The sequence below is a fragment of the Hyperolius riggenbachi genome, chromosome 1 (genome assembly GCF_040937935.1).
Source record: "Hyperolius riggenbachi isolate aHypRig1 chromosome 1, aHypRig1.pri, whole genome shotgun sequence".
NCBI lineage: Eukaryota > Metazoa > Chordata > Amphibia > Anura > Hyperoliidae > Hyperolius > Hyperolius riggenbachi.
The window spans coordinates 549,597,848-549,623,537 of record NC_090646.1 but is presented as its reverse complement, the minus strand read 5'-3'; the positions used below and the strand labels follow the sequence as shown (position 1 = coordinate 549,623,537).

The window sequence follows — 25,690 nt, the reverse complement described above, 5'->3', positions numbered from 1 at the left end:
AAGACTAAGCTCCTCAGTGAACTCACTTCAGACACAGGAGTTATGTAACTAAACCCATCCCTCCTGTTGCCCAATATGAAGACTAACAAAGGTCACCCTATGTGAGTGTGTCTATGGGTGGTGAGCATGTTTTCCTGCCAGCACATTCCTGCTCCTCTCTGTAAACTGGCCTCTCCCTAGCTTTACCTGAGATTGAGCATGGTATCAGCACAGTATTGGAAAACACAGTCACTCCCAAGGTTAACCAGCGGGAAATTAGAGACACTCTCACTGCACTGAAGTAATACTTGAAGACAACTGGCTCATACACCGCCACACACACTGAGCTCCAGCTTACAGCTCATACACAGCTACACGCACTGTGCTCCAGCTTACAGCTCGTACACAGCCACACACACTGTGCTCCAGCTTACAGCTCATACACAGCCACACACACTGTGCTCCAGCTTACAGCTCATACACAGCCAACACACACTGTGCTCCAGCTCACAGCTCGTACACAGCCACACACACTGTGCTCCAGCTTACAGCTCATACACAGCCACACACACTGCGCTCCATCTTACAGCTCATACACAGCCACACACACTGTGCTCCAGCTTACAGCTCATACACAGTCACACACACACTGTGCTCCAGCTTACAGCTCATACACAGCCACACACACTGTGCTCCAGCTTACAGCTCATACACAGTCACACACACTGTGCTCCAGCTTACAGCTCATACACAGCCACACACACTGTGCTCCAGCTCAAACCTCGTACACAGCCACACACACTGAGCTCCAGCTTACAGCTCGTACACAGCTACACACACAGCTCCAGCTTACAGCTCATACACAGCCACACACACTGTGCTCCAGCTTACAGCTCGTACACAGCCACACACACTGTGCTCCAGCATACAGCTCGTACACAGCCACACACACTGTGCTCCAGCTTACAGCTCGTACACAGCCACACACACTGTGCTCCAGCTTACAGCTCATACACAGCCACACACACTGTGCTCCAGCTTACAGCTCGTACACAGCCACACACACTGTGCTCCAGCTTACAGCTCATACACAGCCACACACACTGTGCTCCAGCTTACAGCTCATACACAGTCACACACACTGTGCTCCAGCTCAAACCTCGTACACAGCCACACACCTTGAGCTCCAGCTTACAGCTTGTACACAGCCACACACACACTGTGCTCCAGCTTACAGCTCATACACAGCCACACACACACTGTGCTCCAGTTTACAGCTCGTACACAGCCACACACACTGTGTTCCAGCTTACAGCTCGTACACAGCCACACACACTGTGCTCCAGCATACAGCTCGTACACAGCCACACACACTGCGCTCCAGCTTACAGCTCGTACACAGCCACACACACACTGTGCTCCAGCTTACAGCTCATACACAGCCACACACACTGTGCTCCAGCTTACAGCTCATACACAGCCACACACACCGTGCTCCAGCATACAGCTCGTACACAGCCACACACACTGCGCTCCAGCTTACAGCTCATACACAGCCACACACACTGCATACCTCCCAACTTTTTGAGATGAGAAAAAGGGACAATTAAGCCACGCCCCCGCCACACTCCTGATCACACCTCAGCTACAACCCTTGTCACGCATACCATACAGAGTTCATAAGAAAAATATGTGGTTTTATAATTCAAACCACGCTGGTCCTTTCTATCCTGGTTCATTTCCTTCATATTAACATTCTAAAATTAGTAATATATAAATTTAAAGGATGGGAATAAAGTTTAGAGTCAAACACATTTTAGTAGAGAAATATATATTTACATAAAAAGAGGGACAAAGTCCTGAAAGAGGGATGGATGAGGAGGAAAGAGGGACAGGGCTCCCAAAGAGGGACTGTCCCTCCGAAGGAGGGACAGTTGGGAGCTATGCACACTGCTTCAGCTTACAGCTCATACACAGTCACACACACTGTGCTCCAGCTTACAGCTGGTACACAGCCACACACACTGTGCTCCAGTTCAAACCTCGTACACAGCCACACACACACTGTGCTCCAGCATACAGCTCGTACACAGCCACACACACTGCGCTCCAGCTTACAGCTCGTACACAGCCACACACACTGCGCTCCAGCTTACAGCTCGTACACAGCCACATACACTGTGCTCCAGCTTACAGCTCATACACAGTCACACACACTGTGCTCCAGCTTACAGCTGGTACACAGCCACACACACTGTGCTCCAGCTCAAACCTCGTACACAGCCACACACACTGAGCTTCAGCTTACAGCTCGTACACAGCCACACACAGTGCTCCAGCTTACAGCTCATACACAGTCACACACACTGTGCTCCAGCTTACAGCTGGTACACAGCCACACACACTGTGCTCCAGCTCAAACCTCGTACACAGCCACACACACTGAGCTCCAGCTTACAGCTCGTACACAGCCACACACAGTGCTCCAGCTTACAGCTCATACACAGCCACACACACTGTGCTCCAGCTCACAGCTCGTAAACACAGCCACACACACTGTGCTCCAGCTCACAGCTCATAAACAGAACCACACACACTGAGCTCCAGCTCAAACCTCGTACACAGCCACACACACTGAGCTCCAGCTTACAGCTCGTACACAGCCACACACACTGCGCTCCAGCTTACAGCTCGTACACAGCCACACACACTGTGCTCCAGCTTACAGCTCATACACAGCCACATACACTGTGCTCCAGCTTACAGCTCATACACAGTCACACACACTGTGCTCCAGCTTACAGCTGGTACACAGCCACACACACTGTGCTCCAGCTCAAACCTCGTACACAGCCACACACACTGAGCTTCAGCTTACAGCTCGTACACAGCCACACACAGTGCTCCAGCTTACAGCTCATACACAGTCACACACACTGTGCTCCAGCTTACAGCTGGTACACAGCCACACACACTGTGCTCCAGCTCAAACCTCGTACACAGCCACACACACTGAGCTCCAGCTTACAGCTCGTACACAGCCACACACAGTGCTCCAGCTTACAGCTCATACACAGCCACATACACTGTGCTCCAGCTCACAGCTCGTAAACACAGCCACATACACTGTGCTCCAGCTCACAGCTCATAAACACAACCACACACACTGAGCTCCAGCTCAAACCTCGTACACAGCCACACACACTGAGCTCCAGCTTACAGCTCGTACACAGCCACACACACACTGAGCTCCAGCTTACAGCTCGTACACAGCCACACACTGTGCTCCAGCTTACAGCTCGTACACAGCTACACACACTGTGCTCCAGCTTACAGCTCATACACAGCCACACACACTGTGCTCCAGCTCACAGCTCGTAAACACAGCCACACACACACTGAGCTCCAGCTTACACCTCGTACACAGCCACACACACTGTGCTCCAGCTCACACACAGCCACACACTGTGCTCCTGCTTACAGCTCGTACACAGCCACACACACTGTGCTCCAGCTTACAGCTCATACACAGCCACACACACTGTGCTCCAGCTTACAGCCCGTACACAGCCACACACACTGTGCTCCAGCTCACAGCTCGTACACAGCCACACACACTGCGCTCCAACTTACAGCTCATACACAGCCACACACACTGCGCTCCAGCTTACAGCTCGTACACAGCCACACACTGTGCTCTAGCTTACAGCTCGTACACAGCCACACACTGTGCTCTAGCTTACAGCTCGTACACAGCCACACACACTGTACTCCAGCTTACAGCTCATACACAGCCACAATCACTGTGCTCCAGCTCACAGCTCGTAAACACAGCCACACACACTGAGCTCCAGCTTACACCTCGTACACAGCCACACACACTGTGCTCCAGCTCACACACAGCCACACACTGAGCTCCAGCTTACAGCTCGTACACAGCCACACACACTGTGCTCCAGTTTACAGCTCATACACAGCCACACACATTGTGCTCCAGCTTACAGCTCACACACAGCCACACACACTGTACTCCAGCTTACAGCTCGTACACAGCCACACACACTGTGCTCCAACTTACAGCTCATACACAGCCACACACACTGTGCTCCAGCTCACAGCTCGTACACAGCCACACACACTGTGCTCCAGCTTAAAGCTCGTACACAGCCACGCACACTGTGCTCCAGCTTACAGCTCGTACACAGCCACAAACACTGTGCTCCAGCTTACAGCTCGTATACAGCTACACACACTGAGCTCCAGCTTACAGCTCGTACATAGCCACACACACTGAGCTCCAGCTCGTACACAGCCACACACACACTGTGCTCCAGCCTACAGCTCGTACACAGCCACACACATTGTGCTCCAGCTTACACTTCATACACAGCCACACACATTGTGCTCCAGCTTACACTTCATACACAGCCACACACACTAACGGACATTCATCTGCAGATCAGATCCACCAGGATGGCTCTTCAGATCTGCAGATGATTGTCTGATCTACAGATGAATGCCTGTTAAACAAAGTGTGTATGAGATCTGCAGATATCATAGACTATGAATGCAATTTGCAGGAACAGATCTTTTGCAGATACTGATCTGTTGCATGTGTACAGCATCTTTGTGTACAGCATGTACACATGGGGGGGGGGGGGGTTAAGCTCAATAGAATAGAATGTGTAGGTATGCTCTCATACTACATGGAAGGGGGTAAAATTAGTTTGTGATCTTTCATTTACCAAAGACTTGTATCCCAAGTGTGTACTTTGCTTTAGGATGTAGTTTGCAGGACAACCATAATTTATGCCCAATTACACATTTTGTCAAATTGAATGTCTAATGCAAGACACACACACAATGCAATTTCCTGTCAGATCTACGGGTCGAATTGACCTGTGCAGTATTGATCTGAAAATAATACCCGTTATCAATCAGGAGCAGTTCGAAGGACATGTAAATTGTTGATTCGACCCAACGATCTGTGGGGAATTTGCATTGTGTGTGCCTAGCATATTTGTGCAAAAATATTGTATAGGGTATGGCTAGTGTTTCCCACTTAGTGGTAGGGCTGAACTGTGAGCTACAGTCTGGAGCAGTGAATGATTTTTTTAAAGGACATCTGAAGTGAGAAGACCGGTCTGGTCTGTGATCGACAGGTCCTTTCAGTGTGTATTGCAGAAAATGACCAGCACTAGAAGGCTTTGAAGACAGGTATTTTATTCACCTCCAATAGTGAACAAAGTGTCAGCAACATCAATTTAAAGCATCAGATGTAATTATAGCTCAAGCTGAATAGCTCTTATGCTGCCAAGCAATGGATCACCCACCAGATGAAGTGGGCAGTGTCACATTGTGGAGTGGTTCCAACAGCTTTGTCAAGTAGTTACCTACTTGACAAAGGATAGAGATACTGTCCGAAACGGTGACAGTCCGTTGTTGGAACCACGGCACAATGTGACACTGCCCACTCCATCTGGCAGTTGATCTATTGCTTGCCAGCATAAGAGCTATTCTGCTTGAGCTATAATTACATCTGATGCTTTAAATGGATATTGCCTACATTTTGTTCACTTTTGCAGGTGAATAAAATACCTGTCTTCAAAGCCTTCCAGTGCTGGTCATTTTCTGCAATACACACTGAAAGAACCTGTCGATGAGAGACCAGACCGTAGCTGCAATTCTAGAAGTCTTCAAATAATTCAGGTTTTTGTGGGTGATACTTGTTTTCAGTCATTATTTTATCCTCTATGCATTTTTAAAATCGTGGGGAAAAAAGTGAAAGTGGGGAAAAAATTGAAAAAATTAAATTTCTCCATTTCCATCCACTATAGTTTTTAAATTCACAATGCTACTGTAGATAAAATCCACACATTTTATTTGCCATTTACTCTGGGTATCTCAGCATTTAAATGATGTCCCTAGAGCAGTGTATGGCGATAATATTTATTTTTCTATATTGTGGTTTTACTTTTTTTATCATTGTACCCTAGTAATAATTGCAAGCCCTTACTTGTAAAAATAACAGTAATAACTAGGCCAGTGATCTGCAAACTTGGCTCTCCAGCTGTTAAAGGGAACCTGAAGCGAGGAAAGTTATTTAAATTAACCACTTTACCACTGAGGGGTTTTACCCCTTGAGCACCAGAGCAATTTTCACATTTCAGCGCTCCTTCCATTCATTCGTCTATAACTTTATCATTACTTATCACAATTAAATGAACTATATCTTGTTTTTTCCGCCACCAATTAGGCTTTCTTTAGGTAAGACATTATGCCAAGAATTATTTTATTCTAAATATGTTTTAATGGGAAAATAGGAAAAATGTGGGAAAAAATTCATTATTATTCAGTTTTCGGCCATTAGTTTTTAAATAATGCATGCTACTGTAATTAAAACCCATGAAATGTATTTGCCCATTTGTCCCGGTTATAAAACCGTTTAAATTATGTCCCTATCACAATGTTTGGCGCCAATATTTTATTTGGAAATAAAGGTGCATTTTTTTCAGTTTTGCGTCCATCCCTAATTACAAGCCCATAGTTTATAAAGTAACAGTGTTGTACCCTCCTGACATAAATATTTAAAAAGTTCAGTCCCTAAGGTAAATATTTATGTATTTTTTTTAATTGTAAATTTTTTTAAAAAAAATTTAATTACAAAAAAATGGGGAGTGTGGGAGGTAATGAGTTAATTTTTTGTGTATATAATCTATTTGTATGTGAAAAATGCTTTAAGGTGTAGTTTTTCTATTTGGCCACAGGATGGCAACAGTAACTTTTTACTGTTCCTCCTTCCGGACACTTGGAGTAAGTACTAGGAGGCTGGGATCAGGGTTTTTTTTCACAATGATCGCGCTGCTTAGCAGAGAAGCAGCGGATCATTGCGGGGCTTAGATCAACGAACGGGAATGGATTTTCCCGTTCATTGATCTCCGGGCAAACGGCCGGCGGCGTGTTTACCCGCGGGAGTGCGTGCTAGAGCGATCGGGAGCGCGGGCAGCGGCGGGAGCGCGGAAAGTACGGATTTCTCCGTCCCTGGGGGTGAAAGGATGGAAAAAGGGACGGAGAAATTCGTACGGGCGGGGGTAAAGTGGTTAAACACATGACATAGCTGCAAATGAATATTACATACTAACCTCACCATCAGTTCCTCTCAGAGGCTCACCATTTTCTTCTTACAGTGATCCCTTCCAGTTCTGACAATATTTTGTCAGAACTGAAATATACCAGTTGCTGTCAGTTATATATCAGCAGCTGTCAGTTACAACTGAATGTGCAAGGTAATGTCCATTTTTCCCTATGGCTCAAGTGGGTGGTATTACAGTTTAACAGTGTGCTGACCAGAAAGCTGTTAGGGGGTAATGGCCAATTTTAAAATGAAGGACGGAGAAATCCATTGATCACAGTGGACAAATGGGATACGGGAGAGAAGAAAGAGATCGAGTAGTAGACTACAGGAGGTAAGTATGACCTGTGTATGGTTATTTTTACTTTTTATTTTCAGTTCAGGTTCTCTTTAAAGTAGCACTACAGCGAAAAACTGTAAAATGTAAAATATGTGCAAACATATACAAATAATAAGTACATTTTTTCCAGAGTAAAATGAGCCATACATTACTTTTCTCCTATGTTGCTGTCACTTACAGTAGGTAGTAGAAATCTGACAGAAGTGACAGGTTTTGGACTAGTCCATCTCTTTATAGGGGATTCTCAGGGATATATTTATTTTCAAAAGCACTTCGTGAATGGCAGTTGCTCTGTCCAACTGCCAAAATACTGTGTAGTGAGCAGGGAGGCTGACCAGTATCATTGTTTAAATCCTTTTTTCGGGAATATATTTATAAAGAATAAAAGCCTTGCTGAGAATCCCCTATGACTTCTGTCAAATTTCTACTGCCTACTGTAAGTGACAGCAACATAGGAGAAAAGTAATTTATGGCTCATTTTACTCTAGAAAAAATGTACTTCTTATTTGTCTATGTTTGCACATATTTTAAATTTTACAATTTTTCGCTGTAGTGCCCCTTTAAGGAACTACAAGTCCCACAATGCATTGCAGGAGTCTGACAGCCACAGTCATGATTCATAAAGGCAAATGTATTGTGGGACTTGTACTTCCTTAACAGCTGGAGAGCCAAGTTTGCAGATCACTGCTCTAAGCATACATATTTAAAAAGTTGAATCCCTAAGATAATTTATATGTTCTATTTTAAATTCTGTCACTTGGTTTTCTTTGTGCAAGCTTTTTATTTTGGTACTGCATATATGAAAATAAACATTTTATTGCTTTCGATTTAGTTTGTCACTAAAAATAATTCACAAGACATAGACCTCAACCCTATAACACTCTAGAAATGACACTTTGAACTTTCAAGTACTAAAACTTTATTGAGCTTTTAGCTCATATTTACTTTTCAGGAAATCGGACTAAATTCAACAAGCTCTTTTGAATAGAGGATTTCAAATTTTAAGCTCTTGTTGTACTGAAAAACAAAAGTTTGCTTTCTTAAAACAGAAAGTATTTGCGATAATGCAGGTTGGAGTGAGCTCCGAGAGGTCTCACAGTGCATCACTGCTGAAATATGCAAATTATCCATAGTTGTCCCTGGAAGCTAGCCACACCTCCAGATGTTAACAAGCTGACACGTCATTGCATTCCAGTGGATCTAGAGGTGTGGCTAGCTTCAAGGGACAACAATGGATAATTTGCATATTTCAGCAGTGATGCACTGAGTGACATCTCAAAGTTCACTCCAACCTGAATTATCGCAAATACTTTCTGTTTTAAGAAAGCAAACTTGTTTTCCATAGCATTTTAATAAGAGGGCTTTTAGGTCTATTGTATCCCCTTACACACTCTGGTTCACCATGAGCTGGGTACTCTGTACCTCAGGAAGGGACTTCAGAGTGTTAACTGCTCAGTTGACCATGACTTGGTGACTGCTTCTCTCAGCCTAATGGTACTTACTGTGCAGCTAGCTGGAAAATCTCTGCACAAGGTGCAATTGAGAGGACAATGATAACAGTCGGTGTCCAAAAAAATTAATCAGTAACGTCAGGAAAACCATAAAACAAGAAGAAAAGAAAAAAAAAAAAGAGAAAGTTCACCTTTGTGAGTGTACAACAAGGAGGAAATGAGTCAAGACAATGTGTAAACTGTATATCTGGAGGTTATACTTGCTGTGTCAGATTCTGCAAGAAGTTGAGTTTAGCGAATCGCTGAAAACTAAGGTTATATCTTAGGTTCCTTGCCTGCCTGAAACAGTTAGTTTAAAGAATGGGCTTAAACGTTTCAGGGTTCGGAGAAGTCCACTATACAGTACATGAATGTAAATAATTCAAGTGGAAGACAGAAGATCATTATGGAGAAAGCAAAGTTTAAAGCTCTGGTGGTACCTAAAGACTATTGAGGAGATATATAGCTAAGTTTCCATATGTGTGTTTTCCCCCGCAAATTTTAGCAGCAAAAAACCGAATTACTATGCAAACCAATGATGGTGAATGGGCTAGTTTGTAGGTAATGTGATTTTGCACATTTGTATGCAGGAGCCTGCTGAATTTTTTCACATTCCGCATGCAATTTATCACATGTAATGCGATTTTCCACACGCATTTTTATTGCAGAACATGAATTTTTGCACACAAAAAAAAAAAATCACATGTGAAAAATTTGTAGAAAACACTCATACAATATCATTCATTTTTTCCTTCAGAAAAATTGCATGGGACTTTCCTAATGCAAAAATACTACCCTGCTTTGGAAGCTAAGCCTTAGGGCCCATTTACACTTAATCAGTTACACCAACTGATTAAGTGTAAATGGGCCCTAAGGCTTAGTACGGGTTGGTATGCGTTAGTACGCGTTTTTCCATAGCAGTGCATTGTGAAAAAGATTTCAGTTAAAACGCGTTTCGTGTTAAAGGTGCGATAGGAAAACATGGGACTTACTTTGAAAATCAGTTTTCTTTCAGTTATAACTGAGAGCAACTGATTAAGTGTAAACGGGGCCTAAAGGTCAGATTGTGGAGAGCTCTGTGGGTAAAGTGTTATCAGAGCAAGGGGATTAAACAAGATCCTCTGGGCAATTACAAATCATAAAGAGCTCGGTAAAAAGGGGCTGCATTTGAAGAACAAGAAGAGTCGGCAAAAAAGTTTAGTATGTATTGAAGAGATGCAAGTCTGTTAACTGTTAAGCCACAGAGGAGGAGGCTGAAATGACCAAGGTAGGATATCATTTGGCTGTGTGTTATCATTGTAATGCTGTGAAGCATGAGGAAGGAACAGATGCGGGATACAATTTTGTATGAAATGAAGAAAGCGGTTTGCAGCTGAGTTAATGGGGGTGTTATTGACATCTATATTTCCAGAAGAGAAGTGGCTTTTTGTTCAAAGTGAAAACAAAAAAAACGTTAGGTACTTCCCTATGTAGAGTGAAGCCTTTGGATAACACAGAGGCTCCCGAATTACTCACTGACCCCCCAACGTCGCTGCACACAGGCCCTCTGAACACATCTGACAAGAGCTGGTTGCATTTGTTCTCATGGCAGCCCTTCCTGCTGTGTACAATCAAGGCCATGCGGCACCTGCTTGAGTAAGGCTGCACTTGCGCAGCAAGCCAAAGCCGCTCGTCCACAAGCAGCTCCGTGCTACTGAGCAGGTGTGACCATACTTGCACGGGTGCAGTTCAGCTGCATTTATTCACACAAGGGACTGGGCAGTGTGGCTGTAAACTGTCAGGTCCCGGCCAGTGGCGGTGAGGTCCAGGAGAACGTGGGAGGCCTGTTGACTTTCCAGAGGCTTCCCTCTTCTTAGGCAAGTGTACAAATCACGCAGGCGTAGTATGGCTGCGCTCATGAAGAAAAGTGCGGCAGAAAACTGAAGCTGAATACGGATGAAGGAAAATGGATCATAGCGACATCCCACAGAGATGAGCGCTCCCCAATCCATCTTCCTGCCAGCAGGTATGCGCAACGGCACACGACGGGTGTGAATGAGAGCAAGCGATTGCAGTACTATACGCGGGAGTCGTCAGGGATCTTAAAGCGGCTTCGCTCTACCTAGGTAAAGTATCTAACTTTTTTGTTTCTGGGGGGCTCACTTTTGCTTTTACTAAGCAAAAGGTTAAGAAAAAAAAAAAAGGATACAGAAAACTCCAACTTATTTTCAGTGGTCCTTGAATTCAAGATTGACAACAGATTTACCAGCCTCTATAATGTGTTAATGACAGAGGACTTCTGTGCACACTTCATGGAGATTATAGTAGGAGTTTAAGCCAGTTGCAGTGCACAGCCGCCACACAGCAAACTCACACTGGAGAGGGACCTGTGCAGGTGGGCCCAGATTCGTAGCATCTGTATCCATTACCAAGTTATCTGGATGACTTTTTCAGGATGGTGAATTCAGCTAAATATCTCAGCAGAGACAAGCACAAGACAATCAGTTCAGTTTCCTGTGCTGTGCAGTTCATAAACTGATGACCCGGCAGCTCTCATCATTCTACTAAATGCCATACTCCAGTTGCACCCCTGATGCAGCCTCTTCACAGTACACAGCGCTTGTGTGTATGAGATCTAACCAGACAGAAAAACTAATATCCCCGACCGCTTCCCTGGTCTGCAGACAACAAGATCCGAAATTAGGGATTTCCTTGTAAGCCGTAACTATGTGTGAAAAAGGCAAAGTAGATAAGAACATGGTGAGGAAAGAGAAAACTTCCCAAAGGAATCCGCTTCCTCTACCCTTCCCCCATAAAGAGAACATTAAGGAACACAGCTCAAATGCCAGATCAGGTAACACGCTGATATTGCCAGTTTATGTGGCAGGCTGCATACCAATTTGATTTAAGGAGCCGACATATGAAGCTATAAACTCCTTACAATCTCTTACCCACTGAACTGGGTGGCAACATGGTGATATTATCTGTCACTTATGCAGCATCAGTGAAATCTCAGTACTTCTCATAGATGAAACGAGAGCCGACAGGAAATTGCGGAAAATTGAAAAATAATAGATCTGTTGCCTAACTCAATCTCCAGGGTCTTCAATCCTCTCATTCAGACCTGAGCAGGAAAAACAGCTGCTGCAATCTGTCTTGTTGCTATGGGCAACAGACAGTCCATGTTCTATTTATTTCATACACCTCAGTGCAAGACTACAAGACACAGAACATTTATATTGAGCGTTTCTACTGTCGGACCTGCAGCCACTAAGATGCGCTCTATAGGCAGTGTTAGGTAGTCTTGCCCAAGGTCTCCTTACAGAATAGGTGCTGGCTTCCGAACAGGAAGAGCTGAGACTTGAACCTCTCTCTCCATTTCTTCAGGCTTTGAAAAGCAGCACTATCCACATTCAAATGTATACAGTAATACCATATGTGCTATTACAATGCAAACTGTTAACTTGCATCCTAACTTGAACAAGAAAACTGTAGCTAAAATCTAATAGGCTATTGCTTACAACACCCTAATTTTGTTGCTTTAATGTTAACGATAACCTGCTAAAGCAGTTTAATATCCAAGTTTACAATTTGCACTCTTCAGATAGAAAAGTAACAAGATGGTCAAGAAAAAGGTAACTATGTCATATTGTATAGCTCACATCAATTCATAGGACCTGATCCTTAAAGGATACCCAAAGTGACACGTGACATGATGAGATGGTTATGTACAGTGCCTAGCACACAAATAGCTATGCTGTGTTTCTTTTTTTCCTTTCTCTGCCTGAAAGAGTTAAAAAAACAGGTATGTAAGTTGCTGACTCAGTCCTGACAGACCTGACAGGAAGTGAATACAGTGTGACTCTCACGGATAAAAAATTCCCCTTTTTAGCTCTTTCTTGCTCTCAGAAGCCATTTTCTGCTAGGTAAGTGTTTTATAGTTGGAATTTCTTATCAGTGAGGGTCACACTGTAATCACTTCCTGTCTGAATCAGCCACTTGCATACCTGATATTTAACTCTTTCAGACAGGTGTACATACACCTGTCTATCTCATGTCACGTCACTTCAGGTATCCTTTAATCTACATCTCAATATAACAGAGCAATGCCACAGGCACCCAGGTAAAAAAGATACACTGCCTGCATACTACAGCAATACACATCATTACTTCACTTAGTGCAGAAATTCCAGGGCTGTGGAGTCGGAGTTGGAGTCGAGGAGTCGGATAAATTTTGGGTACCCGGAGTCGGAGTTGTGGTTTCATAAACTGAGGAGTCGGAGTTGGAGCCATGGTTTCATAAACTGAGGAGTCGGAGTCGGATGATTTTTGTACAAAATCCACAGCCCTGTTAAGTATTAGACTAAGGAGTCGGAGTCGAGGAGTCGGAGCCATTTTGGGTACCCGGAGTCGGAGTTGTGGTTTCATAAACTGAGGCGTCGGAGTCGGAAGATTTTTGTACCGGCTCCACAGCCCTGTGCAGAACAGTGCCTCAGGCACTACAGGTAAAAGATAAGATACACCGCCTGCATACTACAGCAATACACATCATGACTTCACTTAGTGCAGAACAGTGTCTCAGGCCCCCCAGGTAAAAGATCCACTGCCTGCATACTACAGCAATACAAACCATGACTTCACTTAGTGCAGAACAGTGCCTCAGGCACCCCAGGTAAAAAAAGATACACCGCCTGCAAACTACAGCAATACACACCATGACTTCACTTAGTGCAGAACAGTGTCTCAGGCACCCCAGGTAAAAGATACACTGCCTGCATACTACAGCAATACACACCATGACTTCACTTAGTGCAGAACAGTGTCTCAGGCACCCCATGTAAGATACACTGCCTGCATACTACAGCAATACACACCATGACTTCACTTAGTGCAGAACAGTGTCTCAGGCACCCCAGGTAAAAGATACACTGCCTGCATACTACAGCAATACACACCATGACTTCACTTAGTGCAGAACAGTGTCTCAGGCCCCCCATGTAAGATACACTGCCTGCCTACTACAGCAATACACATCATTACTTCACTTAGTGCAGAACAGTGTCTCGGGCACCCCAGGTAACAGGTACACCGCCTGCATACTACAGCAATACACATCATGACTTCACTTAGTGCAGAACAGTGTCTCAGGCACCCCAGGTAACAGATAACCTGCCTGCATACTACAGCAATACACATCATGACTCCACTCCGGGGAGAATCGAGCACTCACCTCATTAATCTCCACATTTGATTCATCATAGTTAATCCCAAGTCCAGCGTTCATGATTCCGAGCTGAAGGAAGAAGGTGCTTTTATCACGTAAGCCTCCCTTGCCTCTATGGCACAAACATTTCAGAAATCCTGGCTGCACCTCTCAGCTCGTCTTCCAGAGCAGTAAGCATCCTCTGGTCCAGCCATCTGCAGGCACAACTTTTACAAGAGTGATATGCAGGAGAATGAGCTCACCTGCACATAGATACCAGCGGATGCTCAGCCTGAGATCAGGCTTGCTTGGTAAGCGCTAAATGAAGACGTGCGGGGACATTCGCTGAACAGCAACAGGACTTGAGATCTGCTGCACATGAAATGCTGAAGTGCAGGGGGAAGCTGTTCTGCAGCTGTGCTGCCTGAGTACTGGCCTCTCTGTGGCTTCCAGTGAGGACACCTCCCCCTGTAAGATCACTGTGCAAAGTCCAGTCAGGCGAGAGCCCTGCAGGAACAGCACACTTCCAGCACAGATCCCCTCACACAGGAGGGAAGACCGTTCAGCTGGGCACTTTATGGTAAAGTTTCTGCTTGCTTCTCTAATGGGAGTGCAATGCTTTGTGATGAGAAACAGCTGTCTAGCTGCTGGCTACAGAGAGCAGTGGAGGGGCGGGCTCCAAGCTGTGACACTCTCACAGAGGGGAGAGGGACCTGGTGGTGGATGCAGCGGCCAGACCACTTTGGAAATTAATCTCGCTTCTTTCAAGTGGATAATGAAACAAACATGTTGCTGCATTATGCGGCTGTTACCTTATTACAGCTTTGCTAATTTAGGAAATTTTTCCGACTTAAGTAGAAAGAAAGCGTAATTACTGGTGAAACTGTGCAATTGTATGCAGGGCAGGAAGAAGTGATCTCCAGATACGCTCTGATGTTCCTCCATGCTAAGGGCAGTGTGGCATAAAGCTTGCTTGAGTGATAGGGATTGGGGGAAGGGCACAGACAAGATGGACTGCTATCTGTGAGGCACGGGATTATAAGTGGAACCACATGTACCGTTCTATAGTGGAAGCACGCTGACAATGATCAGAAAAGCAGAACGTTTTACATAAGGATGACACACTGATGCAATTTACTGGTTAACTCAATAGTTTAAAGAGGAACTGTAGTGAAAAAAACATCATGAATGATTTTATTACAATATTTTCTCAGTGTTTGCCCATTGTAAAATATTTCCTCTCCCTGATTTACTAAATGAAATTTATCACTAGCAGTATCTTTAGTCCTGCCAGGTGATCCATGCACAGAGGGTAATATTGAGGGTAATATTGCTTATTTAGCAGTCGGTAAAAGCCATTATTCCCACAATGCAAAGAGGTTCACAGACAGCAAACTTTCAGGCCCATGGTTATGACATCACACTTTCAGAGGCATTTCACCACAATATCAGCCATACAGACATCCCTGATGATCTATTCGAGAAGAGGTAAAGGTTACTTGTGGAAAAGGAGGTATCTGCTACTGCTTGGGATGAAGCTCAATCCCGGGTTAAAGTTCCTCTTTAACCTCCCTGGCGGTATGATAAATACGGCTGTGCGGCCGCGGGAGGGTTTTTTTTTTTCATTTTTTTTTTGTTTTTTTTTAGCATGTAGCTAGCCTAGCTACATGCTTCCCCCCTCCCTGCGTCCCCCAGTACGCGCCGATCGCTGCCGGCGCGTAAGCCCATCCGGAAATCCCGTTCTGAACGGGATTTCCATGAGGGCTTCCCCCGTCGCCATGGCAACGCGCACGATGACATCACCGACGTCGGGACGTCAGAGGGAGTCCCCGATCCACCCCTCAGCGCTGCCTGGCACTAATTGGCCAGGCAGCGCACAGGTCTCGGGGGGGGGGGGGAAGTGGCACCCTCTGATGCAGCGGGTAGCAAAGTGCTAGCTGCTTGTATAAAAAGAAAAATTATGCAGATCAGCCCAGCGGGGCCTGAGAAATCCTCCTGAGTGGCTTACTCCGTGTCCGGGGTTACCGCTAAGGAGGTTAAAGTGAATCTGAACTCTTGCACAGGACAAAAGGAAAAAACTGAGAAATTCACCCTGTATGTATTTAGAGAGTTTAGCCCAGGCATGGGAAAACTTGGTCCTCCAGCTGTTGAGGAACTACAAGTCCCACAATGCATTGCAGGAATCTGACAGCCACAGTCATGACTCATAAAGGCAAAGACATTGTGGGATTTGTAGTTCCTTAACAGCTGGAGGGCCAAGTTTGCCCATGCCTGGTTTAGCCTGTCTAATTCCCCCTCATCTGTGTCTAATCACAAGTTGCAATTTGATCTCTCCCGTGTCACCTGACTGCTACGGCAGATAAGCTCATTTGAAAGCACAGGATGTAAATATGTTTTCTTCTATGAAAGCAGGAAGTAAAAAAAACTGGTGATTTATTTTGGGATTTTTATAAGCTGTAACAAAGATATGTTTTTCTCTAAAAGTTATTATGCTGTTGTTCATCTTTTAGAGCAGAGAGGAAGTTCTGAGTTCAGGTCTGCTTTAAAGGAATAAGCTTTTAAAGGGCAACTTCAGCCTAAACAAACATACTGTCATTAAGTTAAATTAGTTACGATAATTAAAATAGATAAGTAATATAATCTCTAACCAACTGTGTTTTAAAAGAACAGGCAAGTGTTTGTGATTTCATGAGGGCAGCCATCTTTTTGGTTGAAAGGAGGTGACAGGGAGCATGAGACACTGTTCCAACTGTCCTGTGTCCTGATCACCCCTCCCAGCTGTGCACGCTAGGCTTCAAATCTCAAATTCAAAAGAAAAGAAAAACAAATTTGCGTCAAAACAGCAGAACGAGAACATCAGAAATCCCATCATGCTTTGCACAGTATCAGGGGAAAAAATGCCTGGGCAGTTTTCTTCTGTGCAGCTAAAAATGAAGCCTGGGTGAGAAAAACAAAGTTCTGATGCTGTGAAACTGTTAAAGAAACACCAAGCCTTTTCAGTGCTGCCGAGTAGATTTTTATTCTGGAGGTTCACTTTAACTGCTTGCCGACCGCGACACGCCGATAGACATGGCCGCAGCGGCAGACCCAGGACCGCTCAACGCCGATCGGCATAAAGTCCTGGGGCAGCAGTTTGCAGGAGATTGCGCGCAGATCTCCTGCTCGGGGGCGGAGCTCCGCCCTGCCTTCAGTCTCTGCTGCTCGGGAGACTGTTACCTGGCGAAAACCACCATCTTTTCTCATGTACAGCGCTGCGATCAGCAGCAGCGCTGTACTGGGGACAGCTGTGTGACACGGCTGTCCCCCTGGGGCACATAAGAGTGATCGTCTCTCACAGGCAGAAGCCTATGACAGCCGATCGCCATTATTGGCTGGCTGAGGGGTGGGAGGGATTTAAAAATAATAAAATGGTAAAAATAAAATAATTTATTTTAAAAAAAAATAAACACGGGAGGGGAGGGGGGGGGGGGGGGGACGTGGCGATCAGACCCTACCAACAGAGAGCATTGTTGGTGGGGGGAAAAGGGGGGAATCACTTATGTGCTGTGTTGTGCGGCCCTGCAGCTTGACCTTAAAGGGAACCTTAACTGAGAGTGATATGGATGTTTCCTGTTAAACAATACCAGTTGCCTGGCAGTCCAGCAGATCTCTGTGGCTGCAATAGTGGCTGAATCACACCCTGAAACAAGCATGCAGCTAATCCAGTCTGACTTCAGTCAGAGCACCTGATCTGCATGCTTGTTGAGGGGCTGTGGCTAAAAGTATTAGAGACACAGGATCAGCAGGCGATTCAGGCAACTGGTATTATTTTAAAAGGAAAAATCCATATCCTTCTCAGTTTAGGTTCCCTTTAAAGCTGCAGTGGCCAATTTTGATAAAGCTAGCCTGGTCTTTAGGGGGCTTTACCACTGTGGTCCTCAAGTGGTTAATGTGATAAATATCTGTTCATCAGGTCTCATCACTTCTGAAGGGTGCAAGCCAGAAGTTCTATCACAAGCTTGCTTAGTTAACAATATTCACGAATAGAGATTTTTTTTTTTTAATCAAGGCCTGAACCCACTTACGCAGTTGTGTCCGCTTTTCAGCATCTGTAACACTGATGTGTAGCTGAAAAGAGGACATAACTACGTCAGTGGGCTCAGGCCCTCAGTGTTTGCCTGTTGTAAAAGGATTCCTCTCCGTTTTACATTCTGAAATTTATGACATGGCTACATCTTTGGTCCAGCCCAGTGATCTGTGCAGAATGATTACTGAGAGTTCCATGTACAGAGGCATATACTGCTTGCTTGGAATTTGAAAAAAGCTGTTATTTACCACAATGCAACAAGATTCACAGACAGAAAACTGTCAAGACCATAGTCATGACATCACACCGTGGGAGGGGTTTCACCACAACATAAGCCGCATAGACCCACAATCTATTTGAGAAAAAAGTAAAGTTTTCTCATGAAAAGGGGGTGTCAGCTATTGATTGAGATGAAGTTCAATCTTTGGTTGAAGTTCCTCTTTAATCTATTAATTTAACCGATAAACAGCATCATCCTTGTTCCGAATGTTCTGCTTAAAGTGGATCCGAGGTGAACTTTTACTCATTGCATAATTGTGTTCCTTTCCTATTGTTTATAGGGCATTCCTCAAGCCAAATACTTTTTTGTTTTTGTTTTAATACTCTAATTCCCTAACCACGCCCACAGGTTTTCAGAGAGCCTTGGCAGTAGCAAGGGCTCATGGGAGCTCAGTCTGGGCAGGAGGAGGAGGTGTTACTAGCAATTGATTTCAGAGGCAGAGGTAAGGAGGGAGGAGGGGGGATTAGGTTTTTTTCACAGGCTTAGTGATTAACCACTTTACCCCCGGACGTACGAATTTCTCCGTCCCTTTTTCCATCCTTTAACCCCCAGGGACGGAGAAATCCGTACTTTCCGCGTACCCGACGCTGTCCGCGCTCCCGCTCGTAAACACGCCGCCCGCCGCTAGTAAACACGCCGCCGCCCGCTCGCCCGGAGATCAATGAACGGGAAAATCCATTCCCGTTCGTTGATCTAAGCCCCACAATGATCCGCTGCTCTCCTATGGGCATCGCGATCATTGTGAGAAAAAACTCACGTGTCCAGCCTCCTTATACTTCCTCCAAGCTTCCGGAAGGACGCTTGGAGGTCGCATTAAAACAAAAAGTTACTGTGGCCATCTTGTGGCCAAATAGTAAACTACACCCTACACATTTTTCACATACAAATAAATGATTTTTACACAAAAAATTAACTCATTACCTCCCACACTCCCCATTTTTTTTTTTTTTGTAATTAAAAAAAAATTCAAAAATTTACAATTAAAAAAAATACATAAATAGTTACCTTAGGGACTGAACTTTTTAAATATTTATGTCAAGAGGGTATAACACTGTTACTTTATAAACTATGGGCTTGTAATTAGGGATGGACGCAAAACTAAAAAAAATGCACCTTAATTTACAAATAAAATATTGGCGCCAAACATTGTGATAGGGACATAATTTAAATGGTTTTATAACCGGGACAAAAGGGCAAATACATTTCATGGGTTTTAATTACAGTAGCATGCATTATTTAAAAACTATAATGGCCGAAAACTGAAAAATAATTATTTTTTTCCCCACATTTTTCCTATTTTCCCATTAAAACTCATTTAGAAAAAAATAATTCTTGGCATAATGTCCCACCTAAAGAAAGCCTAATTGGTGGCGGAAAAAACAAGATATAGTTAATTTCATTGCGATAAGTAATGATAAAGTTATAGACGAATGAATGGAAGGAGCGCTGAAAGGTGAAAATTGCTCTGGTGCTCAGGGGGTAAAACCCCTCAGTGGTGAAGTGGTTAAGATACAGATAAGCCTGCCTCTGTGTAATGTTTACAAACAACATGGCTGCTGTCATTGTATCACAGGAAGAAATAATCATTTGCTATTAAAGCTGTTTGCAGCTAGATTTGCTGTGTAAACTATCTAAACTTTAGAATATATATATATTATATATATATATATATATATATATATATATATATATATATATATATATATATATATATATATATACACACACACAAGTTACTTGTTATAGTTAGTTTTTCATCTCAGATCTGCTTTAAATTGATGATTATAATGGCACAATACCGAATACTAATCTCAAAAGGAATAGCAATTCTGTTTCTATATTGTAATAGCTTCTATGTCAAGAAGAACTTTATGTCCATAATATGCTAATGGAAGCCATCTTCTGAAAGTTTATATGTTACCTTCAGACAGGAGGATTTGCAAATTAAATTGCTTATGAGAGCTTTCAGCTGCTCAGTCTCAATGTGTGTAAATCAAGCGCTTCTGTTACCCATTTACTGTAAAGGTAAACTGTCTGAGGAGCAAACCTATTTGTCAGGGGATGAAGCCTATCAATTCAAAAATAATAGCCTCACTAAAGTGTTATCCCTGGTTGCTGATAAACTGCTAATGCTGAATAAGATGTACATCCTCCAATGTGCTAAGTAAAGTGCCGTAAGGAATGTCAATGCTTAAAAACAAGCAAAATAAATACTGGAACAGCCGCCAAAAATAACACTGCACACAGCATGCCTGCAGAAAGTGGGAACATTAACAAATGATTCTACTCCTCCTTACTTACACATTCGGTGTTGGTTTGCTTGTTAGGTACAAGTCATGTGGAAAAGTCTAGGCTTGGTTCACACATAAAAAGGGGTTTAGACCTATCCTGTCAGTTTTTGACAGTTGGCATCAGTTCTGTATGTGTTTTTATGGACGGGTTTACACATAAATCTGTACATTTCCGATCCTGTCATTTTTTTGTATGCGTTTCTATGGGTGTGTTCACACATAAAAGGTGAACATTTCCAGTCCAGTCAGGTAAAACGGATAGAAAACTGATGCAAAACTGACCGGACAGAACTGGACAGGACCGGAAATGTACACATTGATGTGTGAATCAAGACTTAGGGAAGCTGTTCTAGGAAAGAAAGTTCATAATTAAAATGGTTCAGCCCTTCCTGTGGTTACACTTTGTAATATTTTACTGTGAAATTGAATTGTCTTGTTTCTGAGATGTATTTTTGTTCGACTGTTTCTCATGTTTATTATTTCTATTGATTGTTATGAATGCTTATCAATAAAGCACCCTTTGAACACCAAACATTGTTCCGTCCATAAGGTAATTACAAACTACCAATCACAGAAAGCTTATCCAATTGGTAGAGATTAAGCGGACAGGCTATAGCATTTGAACATCAATTCATGACCTCTGTCCACTCTTGCCAATACGAGTGACCTTACCCACACACTTTTGGGAGTTATGGCTCCCCAGTGGGGGTATGCATTAAGGTTTGTGAATGGTAATTAGCTGGAACACTGGTCTCCTCTTACTTCTCACTTGAAAACTCAGCTTAAATTAGTGCCTACTGAAGAGACTCCTGAGACCTGTGCATTCTCATTTCCTTTGTAAAATTATCTCTTCCCATGAGAAAGTCAATTTTGTTCACAAAATGCAAAGAATGTGTCGGAAAATCTAATTACAGAGGCAGTAGAAGTGACGCATTGTCAGTGATGCATACGAGAAGTGGACCACTGTTTGGCTACCATATTGATCTTCACACTGGGGTCATGCACATAGCTATGGTTTACAAGATGTATGTACTAGAATTCTCATTCTAGTTAAGGAGAATCCCGATACAAATGCCGGGAAAATGCTGCATGCAGTGCATTTGCAATTGGCGATAATGGCAAAGGTGCCGCAATCGCTGCAGTGAGAGTAACCCCATAGGATTACTTTGGTGGTCACCAGCGATCAGCAAAGCGCGGGGCAAAAAGCCCCCGAGTGTGAATGGGGCCTCAATGGTGATAGATATGGTAGGAGTCTGAACAGATATGGTAGGAGTCTGAACAGCTCCCAGACTGCTGGCAAGTCTAACTAATCTGATACTGCCACAGAAAAAGAGTTTTGCAAACCTAGCAAGCAGTAAATTAATTAACAATGGTATATATGTAATGCACAAAACTTTGTGCACAGCAAATTATGATACAGGTAGTGCCCGACTTACGAACGTCCAACCTACGAACAACCCGCCGATAAGAACAGCATGGATGTGTTTCAATGGGAACAAGTAAACCATTTTTTCCCAAAATGGAGTTTTTGAGAAAAATCGATTTAAACAAATTCAAAGAAAAAAAATGGCTTTTAAACTTGTATAAGCAGGTACAGAGGGCAGTTGTGACACAGAGGGGGGCACTGGAGGCACAGGGGGGCACAGAGGAGGTACAGGGGACAGAGATGGCACAGTGCTCCAACTTAAGAACAGATTCAGGTTAAGAATGAACCTACAGTCCCCATCACGTTCATTAACCAGGGACTACCTGTACATTTCATAAACTCTGAAAGCCCCTGAAATAGGGCTTTCAGAATTGTGCAAATTAGCATTTATATGTAGACTGGTAATATAGACCCAATTCCTTGTGAAGGAAAAAAAATGACTGTTGTAGGCCTCATCATACACATTTGTAAAAATTAAATTGACAAACTATAATACAGTACATAGACTTAGTGTTTGTACACTTAATATTGCCTAAGTGTCATAAAATTAAGTTCCTGATCATTAATGGCATGTAACTGTATTATTTAGTAACCCTTTAAAGTGAATTTGAGGTGAAAATAAACTGATGAGATAAACAAGTATATTTATCCTCCTACTCCAAAAAATAACTTTAAGTATCCCTGGATTTGTTTTTACATTTAAAGTGAATCAGAGATGAAAATATACTAATGAGATAAACAATTGGATCTGTACTTCTACAGTACTCCTAAAAATGACTCTTAGATATCTCATGGTTTTATTTTATGTATAAACATTTACAAAGCAGATTTAATGTTTCATAGTCTCTGCTCAATTGCAGTGTCTCAAGAGTCCCAGAGTGAAAATACATGAACTATTGACCTTTTTATATTTTCCTCTCACAGTAAAAAGCCCAGGTATCTGCTTAGGAAAGGGTTTTATCAGTGAGCCGACTGGGACCTGACTGGAGAAAACCTGTCAGTTCCATAGCGAATTATAAACTCTTTCAGGCAGGGAGAAAAGGAGCACAGCATAAGTGTCTGTATGCTTGCCACTGTATATGCACATGACTATTTCATCATGTTACGTGTCATATCTGGTACACGTTAAACATTCACAAAGAATGTCGAATGTTTTACTGTCTTCTAAAGAGCACCAGTCTATTAAAGAGAATCTGTATTGTTAAAATCACACAAAAGTAAACATACCAGTGCGTTAGGGGACATCTCCTATTACCCTCTGTCACAATTTCGCAGCTCCCCGCCGCATTAAAAGTAGTCAAAAACAGTTTTAAAAAGTTTGTTTATAAACAAACAAAATGGCCACCAAAACAGGAAGTAGATTTATGTACAATATGTCCACACGTAGAAAATACATCCATACACAAGCAGGCTGTATACAGCTTTCCTTTTGAATCTCAAAAGATCATTTGTGTGTTTACCTTCTGTCCCCTTCTTCTCTCATGCACTGAACATTACAGGCTTCCTGCAGACAGCTCTGCCTGTGCCTGTGTTTGTAATTCCTTATTGGTGCCCTCTGATGACCTGCGTCGCACGTGCGCCGGGGTCATGTGGCGAGCCAATAAGGAAGCAGTTCAGAGGTCTCTGCCGGACGCTGATAGTAACGTGGCTGAAGATGTCCCGCTGTGCCTGTATTACAATGACGCGCAGCAGAAGAGGCGCAATGCATAAGCAATCTTATTAGCACTTACAACCATGCCACCCGGGGAGTTATCGCAGATTACGCTGCTGCTGGAGCCGCTCGGGGGACAAGCCGCAGATGCACATAGGCATTGCAGATGATTGCAGCGGCTGCTGCTATGCCACCCAGGGAGATGTACAGTTGATCCCACTGCTGCCGCTCGGGGTACAAGATGATGGACACCGGCATACAGATTGCAGCAGCTGCTGCTATGCTGGAACACCTCCGGATAACTCTGCTGCTGCTGACACAGTGCCCGCCCAGACAGGTAAATTGTTACATTTGGACTATAAGACGCAGCAACTTTTTCCCCCCACTTTTGGGGGAGAAAAAGTGCGTCTTATAGTCCGAAAAATACGGTACATGTTTATCTTGTCATGTCACATATTGCCTCTGGTACACCAGCCACAAGTACAGTAGCGCTCATTTGATTTATTAACCATTTTTCATACAATATGAACACTTATTTCATGCATGGTTAGTGGTTGGCTGAAGCCATTTATTGTCAAAGTGGGTTTACTCTTAAATAATAATCACTACACACCTGATTTTTCTGTACAACTGGTAATTTTTTTTTTAAATTGCAGTAGAACGGGATATTTTTATTACATGGTCTGTGGCCACTATAATTGTGGTTATTCCTTTGCACTCCTTATGCTTTTTGTATAGACTGTTTTTCGCACTTCAGTACCTACTGATGATGAATTACATACTATGCAGATGTAGTTTTGTAATGTAAACACTAGGACTGGCATGCTTATTTGGTAAAGCAGGAATAAATCAATACAGCAAGCATCTTGATTATTAATGACCATTATGCAATGTAAAAATCCACAAACCTCAGCAGATTGCATATGCTTGGAACAGGCCCTCAGTAGTCAAAGTGCTCAAATGTTCCCTTCTCAAAAACCTCAGCAGATTGTGTATACTGAAAACAAGTCAATAGTAATCCAAGTTCTCAAATGTTCCTTTCTGCAGGTAAATATGCTGTCTTGATATTTTGATAACACCGAGTTCAGGGAGTCCGTTTTGAGGCTCTGTAGATGGAAGCTGCTGTTACTGGGAGGTTTGCAATCATCCTGCAGTTCAAATTGCAAGGGGAAGGAAGAGACTGAATCTTTTGGAGACGACTGCAAGCTTTAGCAAGTCTGTGGTGGAGGAAGTAGCCAGTGACTTGGGTCCCAAGCAAGGACTTTATTTGAAATTGGTAAATCAAGGAACTTCTACACAGACAAAAAATAAGCTATGCAACTGAAAGCCTGCATAGGAAAGCATTTGTGTTTACACAGAGACATTAAAGGGGACAATCTCTTGTCTGGAAAAATACTTTCTATCCAACAGTATTAATCCCAAGGATTAAATGGAATACATTCCACCATGATTAAATTATATTTATGTTAATACATAACAGTCATTCCACAATGCTTTTAACTGAAACTGAAAGATTGTAGGACATAGCCTGCTACCAGTCAATAAGTTCTTGTAAGGAATAGCGGAGATGCCGCCGCAGCAGTGAGCGGCATGGCGGCGGTCTCCGCGTCTCAGCCAGCGGATTCATTACATGATGGAGGTTTGCCTGGTCCTTCAGTTGCACATAGACTGAGGGCTACGCGCGTGCGCTACAGGACCTTTATGCGCATAGAAGGGGAGTCAGCTGATCGGCCGGTCAGCTGACTCCAACAGTGCTCCTGATTGGCTGAGTGACTGGGGCGGAGCTATGGACGCTCCCAAGTATAAATAGGACCTGCCTGTCAGTGGCTCCTCGTCTGCTGTTGCATATGCTA

General features: G+C 43.5%; 1 protein-coding gene across 3 annotated transcripts in view; it reads right to left on the bottom strand.

Annotated features, from left to right (window-relative positions):
* MCC (MCC regulator of WNT signaling pathway) overlaps nucleotides 1-25,690 on the bottom strand; it is a 476,123-nt gene that overhangs the window by 300,564 nt on the left and 149,869 nt on the right. The window contains exon 1 of one of the 3 annotated variants that reach the window (XM_068247296.1): nucleotides 14,151-14,645. The exons of the other annotated variants lie outside the window; for them this stretch is intronic. Coding sequence (XP_068103397.1) covers nucleotides 14,151-14,204 — 54 coding nt within the window. The 5' untranslated portion in view covers nucleotides 14,205-14,645. Of the gene's footprint in view, nucleotides 1-14,150; nucleotides 14,646-25,690 lie in introns of those variants that run through there. 3 annotated transcript variants of the gene reach the window in all.